Source organism: Lissotriton vulgaris, chromosome 12 (assembly GCF_964263255.1).
Source record: "Lissotriton vulgaris chromosome 12, aLisVul1.2, whole genome shotgun sequence".
NCBI lineage: Eukaryota > Metazoa > Chordata > Amphibia > Caudata > Salamandridae > Lissotriton > Lissotriton vulgaris.
Window position 1 is genome coordinate 610656943 of NC_141700.1, and position 19675 is coordinate 610676617.

General features: G+C 50.9%; 1 protein-coding gene across 1 annotated transcript in view; it reads right to left on the reverse strand.

The window, feature by feature from the left end:
• Positions 1–19675, reverse strand: part of PMFBP1 (polyamine modulated factor 1 binding protein 1) — a 1903249-nt gene that overhangs the window by 674702 nt on the left and 1208872 nt on the right. Inside the window, exon 32 of the mRNA XM_086945556.1 lies at positions 1408–1561. Within this exon, the coding sequence (XP_086801682.1) occupies positions 1408–1561 (154 nt within the window). The remainder of the gene's footprint in view (positions 1–1407; positions 1562–19675) is intronic.

Genomic DNA, 19675 nt, shown 5'->3' on the forward strand with positions numbered 1-19675 from the left:
AAACCTCACTCTAAGGTCAAAAGAAGTCGAGTGAAGGTAAAAAACCTCAAAAAAATCAAGGTATTTTTGACAGAAAAGCCAAAAAAGAGAGAGCTGTGAATCCAGGGTCCTGCAGAAGGAGCCGGTAAGAATAACTAACCGAACTGTCACCCCTGAGGTATGATGGGAAGCTAGGGGTCATGGCTGCCTTAAAGGCACGGTGCCAGTTTTATGTGAAAATGCTTTCATTTTGTATATTATTGGTTTACAATGCAGCATGTAGGCTAACAATGTCTGCTTTTTTTGGCAGTTTCTTCATGAGGTTTACTCATTAAAAACAGAGTTCAAGTGCTACTTGCCCTCATGTGCTTTGTGCTTTTTATACATATATTATGTATTTTGCAAAAGCAGTTTATGTGTTTTATTACATTGTTTAGCTTGCTAGATGGGAGCTGCATTGGTATGAGAAAAACGTATATATATATATATATATATATATATATATATATATATATATATATATTTATTTATCTATATATATAAAGAGCTGTATATATATGTTTTCATATATAATTTATTATTTCCGGGGTACCCGCACATGGGCGGGAATATTTAGTGCTTATGACTATTGATGAGGATCCCCTGGAAGAGAACAACAGCAGCTGGAAAGTTGGACACAGCAGAGTTTAAGCAAGCAGATCAATATGAATACTCCAGATGGGGTTGATGCAGCGATTCTGTATTCAACAGGGCACCACTGTTCTCCAATCTAAAACCAGAAAACACACTCCTGTTAAAGTAAGGCTAGTAGCTCTGGTTACTGACTTTTTCTTTCTGCTAGAAAACAAAGAATATGGCTCCTTCCCTCAGTGAGTGGCTATTGTGTATGAATGAATGCTCTGAATGTAGACCACAGGGGGCCAACTGGTTACTACAACAGAGCTCCAAAAGTACTAGTCCTTTAAGATTTATATGTTGCATAGAGGACCTGTCTTTCACAGCATTTTAGGGCTTGTATGTCAACTCACAGCAAATGCAGCAACACCTGTTTAAATGCTATAGTTAATGTTACAGTCACTCACTATAATGAACGAATGAATAATGAATTCATTCATTCAGTCACTCACTACCTCCAGTTTTATTTCCAGCAGCATTTTAAGGACGGTGTCTCTGCAGAACGTTAGCAAAAGATTCTAGTAAACATTTGATATGTGAAATACGCTTGTAGAACAAGGTTGTATTGAATTCCTGATGTTGTAGCCATGCCTGAAACTGAACTTATGTGTGGTAGGACTCGTACCGGAGGTACTAGACCTTACATTACTTTCAGTGATGGTAACAGCATTAGGCATACATGTGAATGCTGTTTGATACTTACTCATGCAGCCAGTGTGAAAGTACTGTGTTGGCCTCTTCGGTCAGATTTACCTGCGTCTGCAGCACTCGTAGTTGCTCCCGAATGTGAGCTTTCTCCAGTTCAAGTCGTGCAGCTGTGTGGTGATGCTTCTGCCCCTCCTGAACTACAGCTTGATGGCTCTGCTTAGCCTGAGATAGCTCTGTTTTGAGCCTGTCAATCAGCTTCCTGTACATTTGTGGAAAATAAGAAACAAATTGAGGGACAGACACAGGAAAGAGAGCCACAGAGGCAGCACATGTACTGAAGTAAGCCAGAATCAGGAGAGAGTATTAGCAGAAAAATCAGACAATGCGTAATAGTAGAGTGTAAGCCAGGGAACTGCAGCAAAGTTGACAGCCACTGGCAGAGACTTTGAGAAAAGCATGATTGGGGCAGCTAAGCAATGGAAACAATGAAGAACACAAGCAGGACATCCAGCAGGTGCACGATGATATACATGTGGTGCTTCAGACCATGCGTTTCAGCGGAAAATCTGGATTGTTAAGCTCGTGTTGCACAGTGACCTCTTTCACAACTCTATAGAGACATTAAATATCTACTCATTATTTTGCAATGTTTTGGCTCTGGCCATCAGCTGAAAGGGGGGAAAATAGACCGCACTTGGTACAATATGCAATTTTCAGTCTAGGCTTGACCACCCAGGACAAAATAAACATGCAGGAAGGAAGGCGAGGACAAGATGTCAAGCATCTGTTTGTTTTTTCCTGGTAAATGGTACTCTCTCTGACCAGGTCTGGCAAGCTCCCTCAATCTTACTCTAGAGGAAGGAGCTGAAGACCCCTATTAAGGCTACACATCCGCCACCTCATACCCCCTTTGATCTGTCCTCCACGCCTTTACTTCCACCAAAAATAAAAAGTCCTTTGCTTTGAAGGTAGCTAGTACTTATTTTGAACCAGTGATTACAGGTGGTTCCAACCAGCATTTATTTTTGGGGACTGGAACTTATTTTCCATTCTCACACTTTAACCAAGAAGAAAATAAGTTACTTACCTGTAACTAAGGTTATCCAGTATTAGTACCTTTCATAGATTCACATGCCTGAATCATTCCCCGTCACCCAGATTGGACTCCCACGGTAAAATATGCAAGCAGTGCCTTAAATCTTAATAGGCTATAATGGCCCTAGGACATCTCATTAGTAGCCTATCCTTGTCCTTTTTTAAAAAGGACTAAATGTTGGCTTACAGTCAATCAACACTTCCTACAGGAGTCAGTTCTCTTTATATTTTCAAAGCACATGTGGGAAGTTAGGATCCCACAATTCAATGAGAACTGGCTCTCCGGGGAGGAGGGTGGGTTACATGTGAATCTATGAAAGATACAAATACTGGATACCCATAGTTACAGGTAAGTAACTTATTTTCTTATCCAGTATTGGGGTACCTTTCATAGATTCACATGCCTGAATCAGAATAGCAAGCAGTACCATGAAACTATACTGTCGTTAGCGGACGGTGGGAGACATGAAACCTTAAACTCCCAATATTATGGAAATATACCAGAAACCATTCTAATAATTGTTTGAAATCTGCTATGCTATGCATGAGATAAATCTTTCAGATACACTAGCATCCACATGTATAAAGAACCGTCAAAACAGTTATAACTATATATACACATACATATATATATATATATATATATATACATATATATGAAAAAGCAATCCCAACCCGTCAGTGGATGACAGGCAACATCAGGGTGCAGACCTCAGTACGCCTCAGCAGACAGTCAAAACGAAGCTCACAAAGAATCCAACTCGAGTGAGTAGCAGGAATAAACGTTTATTAGATAAATGACGCGTTTCGCTCCACTAGGGAGCTTGTTCACATATAAGCACTCAACAAAAAAATAGGAGTATATATACATAACACTGGGAGGGGCTTGATTGGGGGAACACGCCCAAAAGAAGGAAAGTAAAGAAACAGTGCAAAAATAAAAAATGTTTTTTCACATATGCAGAAACATGCACCTTATATTAAGTTTCAGGTTATAAACTGGTCATGGCAATTGTGAACAAATTTATATACAGTGTGTTGGGTAAACATACAAGAAGGATTCCACAATAAGGGCTGCTAAAAAATAAGCATTGGCCATTGGCAAATAGATTTCAAAAAACTGGCTAGAAAATAGTAAATTGTAATAAAGGAAGCACAGGAACAAGCAAAATTGCAAGTATAGTGGCATAGTGCCAAAGTCCGTATAATGTGCTTTCCAACAAGAAAAAAAGGGAGATTTATACAAGCCAGCAGCGTAATGAGAAACCTAAAGCGCCAGCTAAATATATATATACACACACACACACATATATTATATATATACAGCATTTGTATATACATGTTCAGACGCACAAGTTACTACTTGTGTAACGATATATCTGTAAGAGACATTAGTTAGGGATAGATTCCTTACCTTAGAATATCCCCAGGCGTCAGACTGGATCCGGAAAGTTTTGCGTAGCAGTACCCTTGCGCGTCGGCAGGCGTCGTCTGCGGCTCCGCGTCCGTCGTAGGCGTCGTGGGTGCCGTGATGACGTCGTCGGAGTACTTAGACGCCGCCTCCGCGTGCTGACGTCAGTTCTTAGCCACAGCTTTTCCGCGCCAGAAGCGCAGAGCCATGACAAAAACCGACACTGGTGCCAAGAAACTAGGGCCCTGAAAGGGGATGACCTTAACCCTAGATATCGGTTCGCAGAACGGGGAGGATGGGTGGGTCAGTAAGGAATCTATCACTAACTAATGTCTCTTACTGATATATCGTTACACAAGTAGTAACTTGTGCATCTGAAAGAGACACGTTAGTGATAGATTCCTTACCTTAGAATAGAAACCCCAGCAATACCATCCCCGTGGTGGTGGGTCTGCGAACCAATATTTACACCAGAAAGTCCTGGAGAACGGAGCGGCCAAAGTAGCCGTCTCTCCGGACTTGACTGTCCAGGCAGTAGTGCCTAGCAAACGTGTGCAACGAGGCCCACGTAGCTGCCTGGCAAATGTCCTGCAAGGGCACACCTCGGCCCAAGGCAGTTGTAGTGGCCGTGGCTCGAGTGGAATGAGCCCGTAGCCCAACAGGTGGTTCCTTTTTAGCCAAGGAGTAACACGCCTGAATGCACATGATAATCCATCGAGAGATGGTCCTCTTGTGCACCGTTTTCCCTTTCTTAGCGCCCGCGTACCCAACAAAGAGTTGATCATCCACCCGGAACTGGCGTGTGCGATCCAGATAGAACGAGAGCGCACGTTTTGGGTCCAGACGGTGGAGCCTCTCCTCCTCTCTCGAGGGGTGCGGAGGCGGAAAGAAGGTGGGCAATGTGATGGACTGCCCAATGTGGAAGGCCGTGACAACCTTTGGCAAGAAGGAGGGACTAGTCCTCAAAACAACCTTGTCCGGATGGACTGAAAGGAAAGGAGGCTTACAAGAAAGAGCCTGGAGCTCACTCACTCTCCTGGCAGAGGTGATGGCTACCGGGAAGGCAGTCTTCAAAGAAAGAAGGCGAAGTGGACAGTTATGAAGTGGCTCAAAGGTAGCGCACATCAGAAATGTTAGAACCAGGTTCAAGTCCCACTGAGGCATCACGAAAGGAACAGGAGGAAAGGTATGAGTGATGCCTTTCAGAAATCTGTTTAATATAGGGGACTTGAACAAAGAAGGTTGGTCAGGCAGCCTCAGAAAGGCTGAAAGAGCCGAAAGATAGCCCTTGATAGTGCCCAGAGCAGAGCCCTGCTGGGCAAGAGAAAGAAGGAAGAGAAGAACCTCAGAGAGAGGGGCATTGAGGGGATCCACAGCCTTTGCTGTGCACCATGCCACAAATCTGTTCCACCTGCAGGCGTATACCGTTTTTGTGGAGGGACGCCTGGCTGCCAGAATGATGTTGCAAACTTCATGAGGCAAGTCAAATGCCTCAACTGTCGCCGCTTAATCTCCAAGCATGGAGGTGGAGACTGGACAGGTTCGGGTGGAGGACCGTCCCCTGCTGCTGCGACAGAAGGTCCTCCTGAAGAGGCAGACGAATCGGGGGATCGACTGACATGCTGAGTAGCTCGGGATACCAGTACCTTCGAGCCCAGTCCGGAGCCACAAGGATGACTTGTGCCCGGTTGTGCTTGATCTTCTTCAGCACTCTGGGCAGAAGAGGTATAGGCGGAAAGGCGTACAACAGACCGCAGCTCCACTCGCGACGAAAAGCGTCGCCGAGCGAGTGCCGCCTTGGAAATTCCAACGCGCAGAACTGATGACATTGCGCGTTCTCTTCGGTGACTAATAGATCTAACCAAGGCTCTCCTCATCGCAGAAAGAGGCCTTGCGCCACGTCCGAGTTCAGACGCCATTCGTGATCCATCGAGCACCGACGGCTGAGTTCATCCGCCCTGGCGTTCAGGGAACCTGCCAGGTGTTGAACCACCAGAGTCACGCCCTGATGTTCCAGCCATTGCCAGAGACGCAGAGCCTCCTGGCAAAGGGTCCACGACCCCACCCCGCCTTGCTTGTTGCAGTACCACATGGCGGTGGTGTTGTCGGTGAACACCTGCACTGCACTCCCTCGGACAGACGGGAGGAATGCTTTCAGTGCTAGACGAATCGCCCTCAGCTCCAACAGGTTGATATGGAGCCGGGACTCCGCCGGAGACCAGAGTCCTCTGATCTCCGCCTCTCCCAAGTGGCCTCCCCAGCCCTGGAGGGACGCGTCCGTCACAACTACGTGCTCCGGTTGGGGAAGGGAGAGGGATCTGCCGTTGACCCAATCGCGGTCCGTGAGCCACCACTGCAGCTGTCTCGCAGTGCCCTCCGAGATCAGGACATGGTCGGACAGATTGCCCCGGTGCCGGGCCCACTGAAACTTCAGGTCCCACTGCAGAGCCCGCATCCGCCACCGTGCGTGATGCACCAGAAGGATGCAGGAGGCTATCAGCCCCAGAAGCCGCAGCGCCAACCTGACCGAAACCCGGGATAACAGCCGAAAGACCGGAATCAGAGCCTGTATATCCCGGACCCGCTGTTCGGGCGGGTAAACCCGAAACTGCGCCGAGTCGAGAACCGCTCCGATGAAAAGGAGCTTCTGAGAGGGGCACAGGTGTGACTTCGGCACATTGATGGAAAATCCTAGCTGGTGCAGGAGATCCGCCGTAGTCTGGAGGTGGCTGACGACTGCCTGTGGCGAGCCCGCCTTCAACAACCAGTCGTCTAGGTAGGGGAAGACTGAGACCCCCAACCTGCGCAGATGAGCTGTGACCACCGCCATCACTTTCGTGAACACCCGTGGGGCGCTGGTAAGGCCGAAGGGGAGCACGGTAAACTGAAAGTGCTCGAAGCCTACCGTGAACCGCAGGTAACGCCGGTGGGCCGGCAGGACGGGGATGTGGAAATATGCGTCCTGCAAGTCCAACACTACCATCCAGTCTCCTGGGTCTAGGGCAGCCAAGACCTGAGCCAGTGTCAGCATTTTGAACTTCTCCTTCCGGAGGAAGCCGTTGACGTTCCTCAGATCCAAGATAGGGCGTAGGCCCCCTTTGCCCTTCTTGGGTACCAGGAAGTAGTGGGAGTAGCAACCACGTCCTACTTCTGGCCCAGGAACGCGCTCGATGGCCCCCTTGGCCAAGAGGGCCGAAACCTCCTCCTGCAGGAGCCGCAAGTGATCCCCCGATACGCGGTGGTGTTGCGGTGGCATGGCTTAAGGGGTCGTCTCGAAGGGGAGGGAGTAGCCCCTTCAGACGATCTGCAGCACCCACCTGTCCGAAGTGACTGTGCGCCAGTGAGAGTGGTGATGGCGAACCCTGCCTCCCACTGGCGTCACATGGGCCGAAAAGCACGGACTAGGAGGGTTTAGAGGCGGATGCTGCGGGGGCAGGTGTGGACTGGCTCCGCTTGTTTCCCCGACCGCCTCCACGGCGGTTTCCACGGCCGCCGCCGCGCTGGACGATAGTTTGCGGCGAGTGGCTGGCGGCACGTGTGGGGACGCCCCTTCCTTGGCCACGAAAGGAGCGAAAGGCACCCACTTGCTGGCGCGGGCCGAGAGGCCCAAGGACTTGGTTGTAGCCCTGGAGTCCTTAAAGCGCTCAAGCGCGTGGTCTGCCTTGTCGCCAAAGAGGCGACGGCCATCGAACGGCATGTCCATGAGTGTATTCTGGACGTCTGCCGAGAAGTTGGCGGATCTCAGCCAGGCGTGGCGTCGTATCGCCACCGTCGTAGCCATCGCTCTGCCTAGCCAGTCAGTAGTATCCAGTCCGCACCTGATTGAATACTTTGCTGCATCCCGGCCCTCCACTAGGGCTTGGCCGAGTGGGGCCCGTACCTCCAACGGGCACTCTGGCAGCACTTCCGCCACCGTATCCCATATAGAATGGGTGTAACGGCCCAAGAGGCATGCAGTGTTGGAAGACCGCAGTCCCAAGCTAAGGGACGAGAACACCTTCTTGCCAAAGGCCTCGTACCTCTTGGATTCCCGATCGGGGGGAGCTGACGGGAAGGCGGTCTGGGAGTTAGAGGCCTGGATAACCAGACTCTCGGGGGTGGGGTGGGTGGACAGGAAACATGGGTCGCCCGGGGCCGGGCGGTGGCCTCTGGCCACGTTCCTATCTACAGGCGAACCTGTAGCGGGCCTGGACCAAGTGCCCAAGAGAACGTCCGTCAAGGCCTCATTAAACGGCAGCAGAGGTTCCATGGAGCATGACTGCGGCTTAAGGACCTCAGTGAGGAGGTTAGTCCTCACGGCCGCGACGGGGAGCTCAAGGCCCAAGGCCATAGCAGCCCTCGTCAACACCACACCATATGTCGCGCCCTCCTCCGAAGCCAAGGTAGGAGGAGAGACGAATCCAGTGTCCGGAGAGGTGTCCAGGCCACTGGCCTCCCCAAGGTCTCCTGTCCAGTCCATGTTACACTGACATTCCCTTGTCAGAGGGTCCTCAGACCCCTCCCAATACTCCTCTTCCCCCATCTCCTAAGACTCAGGGTCATAAGCGAATGAGGACGGTTCATAGAGATGAAAATCCCCGATCGGCGTCGAGACCGGCGCCGATAGGCGTCGTCCCGACGTCGGAACCGACTGAGAGGAGGCATCGGGGACGGCGCCGGCCGAGGCCGACGCCGAAGGGGACACCACACGGACCGACGCCGGGGGGGTCGTAAGGTCCACCGGTGATGATCCATCGCCTGACGAGGGCCCAGCGGTGCCCTGCGGCGCCGGGCCCGAAGGCACCGACGACGCCGGGGCCGCTGAACCCTGCGGCGCCGAGCCCGAGGGCAGCGGCGGCGTCGGGATCGTGGAGCCCTGTGGCGCCTGGCCTGAAGGCGCCGGCGGCGTCGAGGCCGAAGCACCCGACGGCGTCGGGGTCGTAGCCCCCGACCCACTAGGGCTCCCAGACGGGTTCACTGGCCCCGAAGGCGCCGCGGAACCCGTCGGAGGAGAAAGGGACCTCATGGCCATGAGGAAGCGCTCGATCTCCTCCGGCGTCGCGTTCAGCCCAGGGACCGGGGGGTATGGGGCCGAACGCGGCACCCGCGACTCACGAGGAGCCGTGTGGGCGGTGTCACCTGAACCCCCGGCCGCGTCGTGCGAGCGTCGGGGGGAGCCAGAAGAGCGATGATGTCTCTTCGACTTCTTATGCTTCTTACCTGACGACTTGGACCCGGAGGAGTGGTGCCGACTCCCGGAGCTGTGACGGCTCCGTCCCCGCGACCTGTCCCTCGACCTCCCGGACCGGGACCGGGACCTCACACGGCGCGGGCCGACTGGCGGATCTCGAGTCGCCTGCGGGACCGCTCCCGCCTGGCCTTCCTCGAGAGGGCCCGACAGTCGGAGCAGGCCTCGTCGTCATGATCGACGCCCAAAAACATCAGGCACAAGCGGTGGGGATCCGTGACCGACATGGTACGGTCGCACTCGTCGCAATGCTTGAATCCGGGCATCCCTAACGGCACCGTCGGAGTCGTGAAGACTTCGAATGGATCAAAAAGATCAAAAAGGTTAGTCAAAAAGTGACTAGGGAACTGCTCTTTCCAGATCTGCGCTGGCTAGCGCGGAAAAAAGAAGAACTGACGCCAGCACGCGGAGGCGGCGTCTAAGTACTCCGACGACGTCATCACGGCGCCCACGACGCCTACGACGGACGCGGAGCCGCAGACAACGCCTGCCGACACGCAAGGGTACTGCTACGCAAACCTTTCCGGATCCAGTCTGACGCCTGGGGATATTCTAAGGTAAGGAATCTATCACTAACGTGTCTCTTTCAGATATACGCAATACTGTTATTGAAATAAAGAAAAAGCTCCTCTTCTGTCAAACAAAAGAGGCTGACTTTAATTAAAGAGAAGTCGCAGCACCGCCTGTCCAACCACTGCATTTTCTTGTTGCGTAGATTGAAGACAATGCTTCGTAAACGTGTGGACATTCTTCCATGTCGCAGCATGGCATATTTTGTCTAATGTCACTCCAGCAAACAAAGCTGTAGATGCAGAAATTATTCTTGTGGAGTGTGCCTTAGCCCTTGCTGTCAGGGGCTTGTTAGCCTTATCATGACTGACCTGAATCGCAGATGCGACCCATCTAGCGATCGTAGCCTTTGTTACAGCTGTTCCTTGTTTTCCGAGTCCGTAAGCAACCAGGAGCTGATCTGTTTTTCTTATCTCTTTCGTTTTGTGTAGGTAGAACTTCAAGCATCTCTTGACATCCAAAGTATGTAGTGCCCGTTCTGCTGGGCTGGATGGATTTGGAAAGAAAGCTTTCAGTATCACCAGTTCGTTGAGATGAAACTGTGCTGGTACCTTTGGTGTAAATGTCAGGTTTGTCCGTAAATTAACATAGTTTTCAGTGAAATGTAGAAAAGGTTATTTGATTATAAAGGCTTGTATTTCACAGACCCTCCTTGCAGAAGTGAGAGCTAGTAAGAGGGATACCTTTCATCTGAGAAACTTAAGTTCCGCTTTGTGAATTGGTTCACATGGTTGTCTCATCAACTGCGCCAGCACTACATTGAGCCTCCATTCCAGAGGAAGTGCACGCACAGGAGAAATGTGCGGAAAAGTCCTCTCATGAATTGTTTCACAATACTAGATGCACAGAGAGAAGGAGCTTGAGGAGATCTCCAATAATGGGAAATTGCAGCCAGGTGAACCTTTACTGACGAGAAAGAGAGACCTGCTCTAGCTAGTGAGCGGAGATATGGCAACGCTTGCTCAGCAGGGGCTTGTAGCGGGTGAATGTTATTTCGTTCACACCAGAAACAGAATCTTCTCCATTTCAGACGATATGTTGTGCTAATGCTTTTGGCACAGGACTTAGCAATGATTTCTCTACACTCTTGCGTTTTAGCTACATTCTAACCTCCAGGAATTCAGGAGCCGTGCGTGCAAATGAAGAGAATGTGGATCCGGATGATTAACTTGGCCCTTGTTCCTCGATAACATTGTTGATGACGGCTGCAGGCAAATGGGTTTCGACTTCGACAGCAAGAGCAGTTACGGGAACCAGTATTGCCTGGGCCAACGTGGAGCTATCAGGATCAGACGACAACTTTCCGATTTCATCTTGCTCAGTACTCTGGGAATTAACGGGATGGGGGGAAAAGCGTAGGCATATATCCCTGACCATCGCATTAAAAGGGCATTCCCCCTTGACCCCGGTGGAGGGAACCTGCTGGCATTTGGAGTTCTCCTTCATTGCGAAGAGGTCCAAAGTTGTTTTCCCCATTTTCAAAATACCTTGTCCAGCTGGGGTTGTTCTAGCTCCCACTCGTGGCAACTGAAATGAGACCTGCTCAACTTGTCCGCGAGGATATTGTGCAGACCCCTGACATGCTCTGCTTTTAATGTGATCCCATGGTGTGTAATCCATTCCCATAATTCTTACGCCTCTTGAGAAAGAATAATGGATGTTGTTCCTCCTTGCTTGTAGATATAGTACATGCTGGTGGTATTGTCCGTACGCACCAACACTGAAGAACCTGCTATTCTCGGCAGGAAAGCTTGGAGAGATAGGAATATAGCTTTTAGCTCTAAGGAAACAGATGGAGCTTGTGCTGGCCCTGGTGCACTTTTGCTCCAAACGCGAGCGGCACTTTCACTTTCGGCCGCGCTTGTTTTGCTGAGGCTTGTTGGGAGAGGTGATTAAATGGAGGGGCCACTGAACTCGGGGGCTCTGCCCTTCGGCCACCTCATGCAGTCTGGTGCTGTTGATGGCTCGCAGCTGGCAGTTTGAAAGAAAACGGTGGTAGAATTGTTGGTAATTTTTGTTTAAAGGTGTCAGGATAGCTATACTCTCTGGAACATTCTGAGGACACGACCATGCTTTGGATTGATTCATTCGTCGATGGTAATGCGCCAGTGCTCGGGGTGTCTCCCAGGTTCTGGGGGCCTTTGCAGAGTAAGTTAAGTGAGCTTATTTTAGTTTGGCAAGTCTATGCATGTATGTACATATTTATAGCTTGATTAAAACATGTCTCCTGTTTATCGGGCGGTGGGTGGGCTCACCCTGGCGGGTCCGGCTTCCTCCACTCCGGCCTCCGCCAGGTACTTTAAGTGCCAAGGTTGCCAGACCGACAGCCAGCAGCTGTCAGCCGTAACCACAGCCAGCAGCCATCAGCCCAACCACAGCCAATCAATCAATCATAACACTTGTATAGCGCGCTACTCACCCGGAAGGGTCTCAAGGCGCTTGGGGGAAGGGGTTCGTTACTGCTCGAACAGCCAGGTCTTGAGTTGTCTCCTGAAGGCGAGGTGGTCCTGGGTCAGCCGAAGGTGGATGGGGGGGGGGGGGGGGGGAGTTCCATGTCTTGGCCGCCAGGTAGGAGAAGGATCTGCCTCCGGCGGTGGCTCTTCGGATGCGTGGTATGGCGGCGAGGGCGAGGCTAGCAGACCGTCGCTGGCGGGTGGGTGCGTGGAAGGTCAGGCGGTCGTTGAGGTACTTAGGGCCCAGGTTGTGGAGTGACTTGTGTGCGTGGGTGAGGAGCCTGAACGTGATCCTCTTGTTGACGGGGAGCCAGTGCAGGTCCCTCAGGTGGCCGGAGATGTGGCTGCGTCGGGGGATGTCCAGGATGAGTCGGGCGGAGGCGTTTTGGATGCGTTGGGAGTCTTTTCTGTAGCTTGGCTGTGGTTCCGGCGTAGAGGGTGTTTCCGTAGTCCAGTCGGCTGGTGACGAGGGCCTGGGTGACCGACTTCCTGGTTTCGGTTGGGATCCATCGGAAGATCTTGCGGAGCATGCGGAGGGTGTGAAAGCATGAAGAGGAGACGGCGTTGACTTGTCTGGTCATCGAGAGGGAGGAGTCCAGGATGAAGCCCAGGTTGCGTGCGTGGTCTGTTGGCTTGGGGGCGGTGCCCAGGGCTGGGGGCCGCCAGGAGTTGTCCCAGGCGGAGGGTGATGATCCCAGGATGAGTACTTCCGTCTTGTTTGAGTTCAGTTTCAGGCGGCTGTTCTTCATCCACTCGGCGACGTCTTTCATCCCTTCGTGGAGGCTGGTTCTGACGGTGTCGGGGTCTCTGGTGAGGGAGAGGATCAGCTGGGTGTCGTTGGCGTAGGAGATGATGTTGAGGTTGTGTTGGCGTGCGATGGCTGCAAGAAGTCTCATGTAGACGTTGAAGAGGGTGGGGCTGTGTGATGATCCTTGCGGGACGCCGCAGATGACTTCGGTGGCCTCGGAGCGAAACGGGGGGAGGCGGACTCTCTGTGTTCTTCCGGCGAGGAATGAGATGATCCACTTCAGTGCCTTCTCTTGGATGCCGGTGTTGCTGAGGCGTTGGACTAGGGTGCGGTGGCAGACAGTGTCGAACGCTGGGGAGAGGTCCAGGAGGATGAGTGCCGCTGTTTCCCCGTTGTCGAGAAGGGCTCGGATGTCGTCGGTGGCTGCGATGAGGGCGGTCTCGGTGCTGTGGTTGGCTCTGAAACCGGACTGCGAGGGGTCGAGGGATCCATTCGCCTCGAGGAAGGCGGCAAGCTGTCTGTTGGCGATCTTCTCGATGACTTTGGCAGGAAAAGGGAGGAGCGAGATGGGGCGGAAGTTTTTGAGGTCGGTGGGGTCCGCTGTTGGTTTTTTCAGTAGGGCGCTGAGCTCGGCATGCTTCCAGCTCTCCGGGAAGGTGGCGGTGTCGAAGGAGGTGTTGATGACGTCTCGGAGTTGGGGTGCGATGGTGGAGTCGGCCTTGTTGAAGACGTGGTGGGGGCAGGGGTCAGTCGGAGATCCGGAGTGGATGGTGTTCATCGTGCGGGCTGTGTCTTCGGTGGTCACCGTGGTCCAGGTGCGGAGGGTGGCGGTGGGGTGCGTTGGTTCGACGGTTGGGTGCGAGGATGGTGCGCCAAAGCTGTTGTGGATGTCGGCAATCTTGCGGTGGAAGAACGAGGCGATGGAGTCGCAGAGATCTTGTGAAGGGGTGATGTCGTTGTTGCCGGTGCTGGGGTTGGAGAACTTCTTGACGATGCTGAAGAGTTCCTTGCGGTCGTGGGCGTTGTTGTCCAGTCGATCCTTCAGTGATTTCTTCTTGGTGGTGCGGATGAGCTGGTGGTGCTTGCGGGTGGCGTGTTTGAGGTCGGTCATGTTATCAGTGGTCTGGTCGAGGAGCCAGGCTTTCTCGAGGGTGCGGCAGGTCTTCTTGGAGTCCTTGAGTTCGTCGATGAACCAGGGGGCCTTCTTGCTTCTGGGTTTGCTGGGAAGGTTCTTCAGTGGGGCGAGGTCGTCGGCGCAGGCGGTCAGCCACTGCGTGAAGTTGCGGGCAGCAGCCATCAGCCCAACCACAGCCAGCAGCTGTCAGCCCAACCAGAGCCCGCAGCCGTCAGCCCGACCACAGCCCGCAGCCGTCAGCCCAACCACAGCCCGCAGCCGTCAGCCCAACCACAGCCCGCAGCCGTCAGCCCAACCACAGCCCTCAGCCGTCAGCCCAACCACAGCCCGCAGCCGTCAGCCCAACCACAGCCTGCAGCCTGTCAGCCTAACCACAGCCCGCGGCACTGCCCGTTCACTGACTGACACAGTGCCTCTGAAAAATTCAGGGGAGATCCCAAGCCTCCAAGGCTGGCATGTGAGACTATTCGTAGATCTCACCAATGCTGATAAAACCGCCCAGGTATGAGAGGCTTGGCTTGCAGAAGAACTGCGGAGGGTGGGGCGGCGTTCCTCGCTGCTCCGGGCTGTCTCTCCGCGCTCGCCCTCACATGCACCCAGGTCTCCCACCCACTAGGAGTCAGTGGCGAGAGATCTTTTTAGTCAGAGATGGAGTCGTGTGTCTAAGTTGTGTGCCATTTTCAGCAAGGATGCCTTGGTAGGCTCAATTGCATTAGTCAGAGACCAGAGTGGTGTAGAATCGAGTTTGCAGCATGATAAAAATTCCCCAGAGGCAGCAGAGGCGGAAGAACATGTTTTGATCACAGAGCTAACTGAGGTCGGGAATACTTGCAGTAAGGCCAGGTTAGAAAGAAATCCAACAGATCACAGACATGGTACCCTAGACATCCCAGTCCATCCTCATACTTTCCCACCATGAATGATTAGACCTGTTTAATCTTGAATATACCGCATGAGCGGCCTGGAGGCGCCACACAGCACTCAAGAAAAGAAAGAGAAACATGTCTGTGCAAAGATCAGCAGTGCAACTCACATACGGTCTAGTGGTAAAATTGTTGATCTTTAGAGCCAAAAAACCTGCTTAATTCCGGCTTCACATGCCTAAATTGTGTGATCCTAGCCAAACCACTTAGTTTCCCTGGGTCTCGTTTCCCATGTGGGCATCATTAACTAACAGATAGTATTTGAAAGTATATTGCTAGCCCCAGCACAGTGACAAAAACACTTAAATGAATTGCTGTTTTTAAGTGCTGGCCATAAAAACGAACTCGTATGAACGTGGACCTAATAAGCATGAATTTACCTACAAAGCGTGGTGCAATAGATGTGGTGAAACAACTGACCACATCACATCATAAATGTTTCGACACATGGACAGATGGGTGCTCACAAATGTATTTTCTATTGAAATTTGAGATACAAATTGCTTAAGCTTAAAAATAATTGATGGAGGGGGAAATGTATTTTCACTGTCATGCAGTGTTTTTTTAAAAAATGTATTCAACTTTAAAAAGACCAGAGTAATGTAATGATGTTTCCATTAAAAAAGCATATTTCAGGGAGTGGGGTCATGCTTCTTCTCAATGTGTGGAAGTAGTTGACGTTTTCATCGCCTGTCGTTGCTTCCAGAAGCCCTCGCCGAACATCATTTTATGTCCACGTCAAACAGCTGGCCGCCTCCTCCCACCGAAAGCGGCCCGTGACCAACAATTTCCTCTAGGCGCTGGCCCTTTAAGAGGTTTCCTTTCTGACAGCCTTGACAAACGACGTGTTCTGTTGTCTTCGTCGGAAGTTTTTGTGTGAGCACATCTGACGTGACATCTGGTCCCTGGACAGGAGGCCAGTGGGGAAGGGGTCACAGTATGCTTCATGCCCTGGAAGTGGCCGCGCAGGCAGGACGGAGTGACGTCTGTGGGGCCTCGAGCGTATGGGACGCTGTCCTGTGAGTCCAGCTCTGATGGACCACCCGAGCAGCAGTGTCTGTCACTCGCAGTCGTCTGTCTGTTTAACTGTCCGCAGGCTCGGGCGTCAGAGGATCCATGGTCTTCTACTGGTCTGTCCAGCCAGTCTTTGCTTGCCTAGACTGGATGATCAGCTTTCGGTCTCTCTTTTCCAGTGTAATTTCAAGGGTTTTTGGGGCCTGGGTAGGATACTTTTTAGGGGAGTGGGGCTATTACAAACAACTTTACATTTTGTTTTCCATGTACTTTTATTTCAAGCCCACATGATGTTAAACTTGCATTAATTGGGTCAGACAGAAACAGTTAAAATAGGTTTTTCCAGAGGTCCCCAACATTCTTAACCTTATACTTGGGAAAGCTAGACAGGTATGCAGAAAGAAGAGAGCTATTCAGATATAGAAATGGAAGTGAGATAGAAAAGTTCACTTCACCGGAGAGAAGCAGAGTTTGGGGGAGGGGGGCTTAGAAGGTGGTCCCCAGGGCTTTTTCCCGATTTGTCCATGGCTTAAAAGTCCCTGCTCTCTTCAAAAAACAAGCATTGGCATAGCCAATAGGTCTCGGCTTTCAGACTTTATAAGTGTTTGGTTATCCAGCACAATATCCTTGGTGCAACAACATCAACTGTTGCATGGCTAAACACTTATAAGGTCCCAAAGGCGAGACCTATTGGTTATGCCAATTACTTGTTCTGATATTGTCTTTGCAAGCTTTTGAAGACATATTCGCCTCTCCTGAGACAAGAATTCATTGCCCTGAATGGTGTCTAAGGAAGCTCCCAGAAAAGATCTTACTTGAGTTGGAAGCAGAATCGATTTCTCCCTGTTTAGGATAAGTCCCAACGTTTCGAACAGACAGAGGCAAGTTTTCGTTGCTCGGTCAGCTCCCTGCACAGTTGCTGCTTTAAGCAGCCAATCTTTGAGGTGCGGAAACAACTAAAACCCCCGAGATCGCAGAGTCACAGCTACTGGTGCCAGGCATTTGGTGAAGATTTGTAGTGCAGATTTGGGTCCAAACAAGAGCAATTTGAACTGATAGTTGGGTACCAGCCACTGTGAACCTTAAAAACCTTTGGTGTTTTGGTGGATTGGGATATAGAAATATGCATCTTCCATGGCGAAGGGAAGTCATGAAATCTCCTTTGTTCAAGCAACACCGGATATCTGAAAGTATTACCATCCTGAAAGTCTGTTTCTTGAGAAACGTGTTGAGATTTCTTAGGTCCATTCTTCTGATTTCGTTTTTATTAGATAAAAGCAAGAATAAAATCCTTTCTCTTTCTGGGCAAATGGCACTTTCTCTATAGCACCCTTGAGGAGCATAGCCAAAACTTCCTTTCGTAGTAAGTGAAGACGAGGGGGAGGGGGACCCTTGGGTGGGGTGGTTGGTGGCCCTGAAGAAATTCTAGCGTGTGACCCTTGGTGACTAGGTCCAAAACCCAGCAATCTAATGTAATCTTGTGCCACCTTTGCACGTAACCGGAAATCTTTGCACCCACGGGTAGGGAGGAAAGATGGACTGGTACCCTGACATGCTCATTTCTTTCTGTCCGAGTCACAGCTTTGTTGGGGTGCTTGCTTGCGGCCTCCCTGGCAAAAGAAACCAGCCGTTGAAGATTGCCGATATGATGGAGGGTTATAAGATTGTCAGTACTGGGAATGGTATATTTGGTATTGTTGAGCTCTCTGGTACCCTCCTTTATAAGTGGTGAATCCTCGCCCTCTAGCACCTCTGAAAGGTACTCTCATGTACTGTAAAGCTCCCAAAGACTTTGTGGTGTATGTATGATTTTTGATAGCCAATAGAGCCTCATCAATGTGTTTACCAAAGAATGACTCACCGTCAAAAGCCATGTCAAGAATCTTTGCTTGTACCTCCGGCCTAAAAGTTGTTGCTTTCAGCCATCCCTGGCATCGAAGTACGGTTGCTCCTGCTAACTGCCTAAAACCAGTGTGTTACATAAAGGACACAGTTGATTATCTCTGAAGCTGCACGTTCACTTTTGCATGCATCCGGTCTGTTTTCCTCCGGGATAAGTTCTTTTAACCCTGTCATATCAGACTACATTTGGCGGTCATAGCGGCCGATAATGGCTAGGGCATTTGCTGCTCTGATTATTACAGCTGCCATTGAAGAGAACCTTTTTCAAAGAATGTCCATTATATGCCCTTCCTTACCTGGGGGGTAGTAATCGGGGTAGCCAGATTCTTAGACCACCTTTGTGCAGAGCCTGGCAGATGACTGAGTCTGGCTTCAGATGTCCAATAAGGTACAATGGGGAGTCATCGGGAGCCCTGCATTTCTTTTCAACACAAGGCAGCTTCAGTGGTATGGATGTTGGCGCTTTCATGATTCTGATGCCCTCCTGCCAAATATAGTCCATAATAGGAATTGAGCGCACCACTTGTCTTGTGTCGTCTTTGAAATCGTGAAGGAAACATTCTGTCTGCTTTAGTGTCATAGATAGATGGAGCCTGTTGGCTGCTCTTTGCATCAAGTTGTGAAGCCCCCCTATATCCTCCGGAGGAGAGTCTGAAGGAAGGTCGGGAGGAGGAGATGGTGTTGAAATAACATAACCGTCCCAAGGATAAGGAGCAGATGCTAGATCTGGCAGTTCACCTTCCTCAGCCTCTTCTTCTGAAGAGGAAGTGTTTTGTGCTCCTGGGTCGATTGTCTCCGAGCATGGTAAAATCCCAGGAGTGCTCGGTAACTGAGGGCCTGGTGTATTTGTAGATTCTTCCGCTTGAGGAACTTGGTTTACAGATTGATTTGGTTGAGGGAACATTTGCCTATAACCAGCCAATATGGCTTGCAGGTCCTTGATTAATGAAGGTGGCAGGTGCGCCATATCCCTGGGGCGCGGTTCTTTATGGGAGTCAAACCGATAGCTATGCCGTGGAGCCATAAACCCCTGTTGGTCATAATGTGTCTCGCCTTAATAATCGTCATCTCTTCATCATCCTCCTGGCACTTTACATGGAGCTCAGAAGGACTGTGAGCTATCCCATAGAGGCAGTTGTCATCGTCGTCATCATCATCATCATCATCTTCCTCAACGCATCCTTCCAATAGTTGCGGTGGTAGCAAAGGTGACACCCTGCTACAATCTTGCATAGACAGGTGTAAAAATGTCTTTGTTACTCTGGTAACCAGAGTAATTCTCGTCGAACGGGGGCTTCAACGGCGCAGAAACCATAGGTAAGGGAACTTCCTGCGTCAACAGTGTCGTCGTGGATGGTGTCGACGGTTTTGTCGTCAACTGTATTTTCGTCGACGGTGTCTTCGTCGACGACAGTGTCTTCGTGGTCGACAGTGTCCTCATTGACGGAATGGTGGTCAACGGAGGAGCGTCAACAGTCTTTAACGACAATAGAGCTTTCGTCGAGATGGAGACTCTTGTAGAGAGGATAGAAGACTGATCGCCGTAACCGTCGACAATGTCACACAAATCGTCATCGACGAGAGAGTCATTGACGTCGACGAAGGCTTCTTCAGGGATTTTTTACTGGATCAGAAGATGAAGCTGTAGGGCGACCTCTATTCTTCCTTACAGGTGTAAAGGGCACAAACAACATCGGTTCAGAAGAACGTTTGGCAGTTTTCTCCTTACTTGAAGCCCGTTCCTGGGAAGATTTAAAATGTTTCTTCCCCTCACCTGAGGATAGGTCCTGAGATCTAGCCCTCTCTTGGAATGTTGAAGCTCTGTCTTCTTCATCAGAAGAAAGAGACTGTTGTTTTGTAGGTTGGAGCCACAATAACAATCTTCCCTCTCTGTC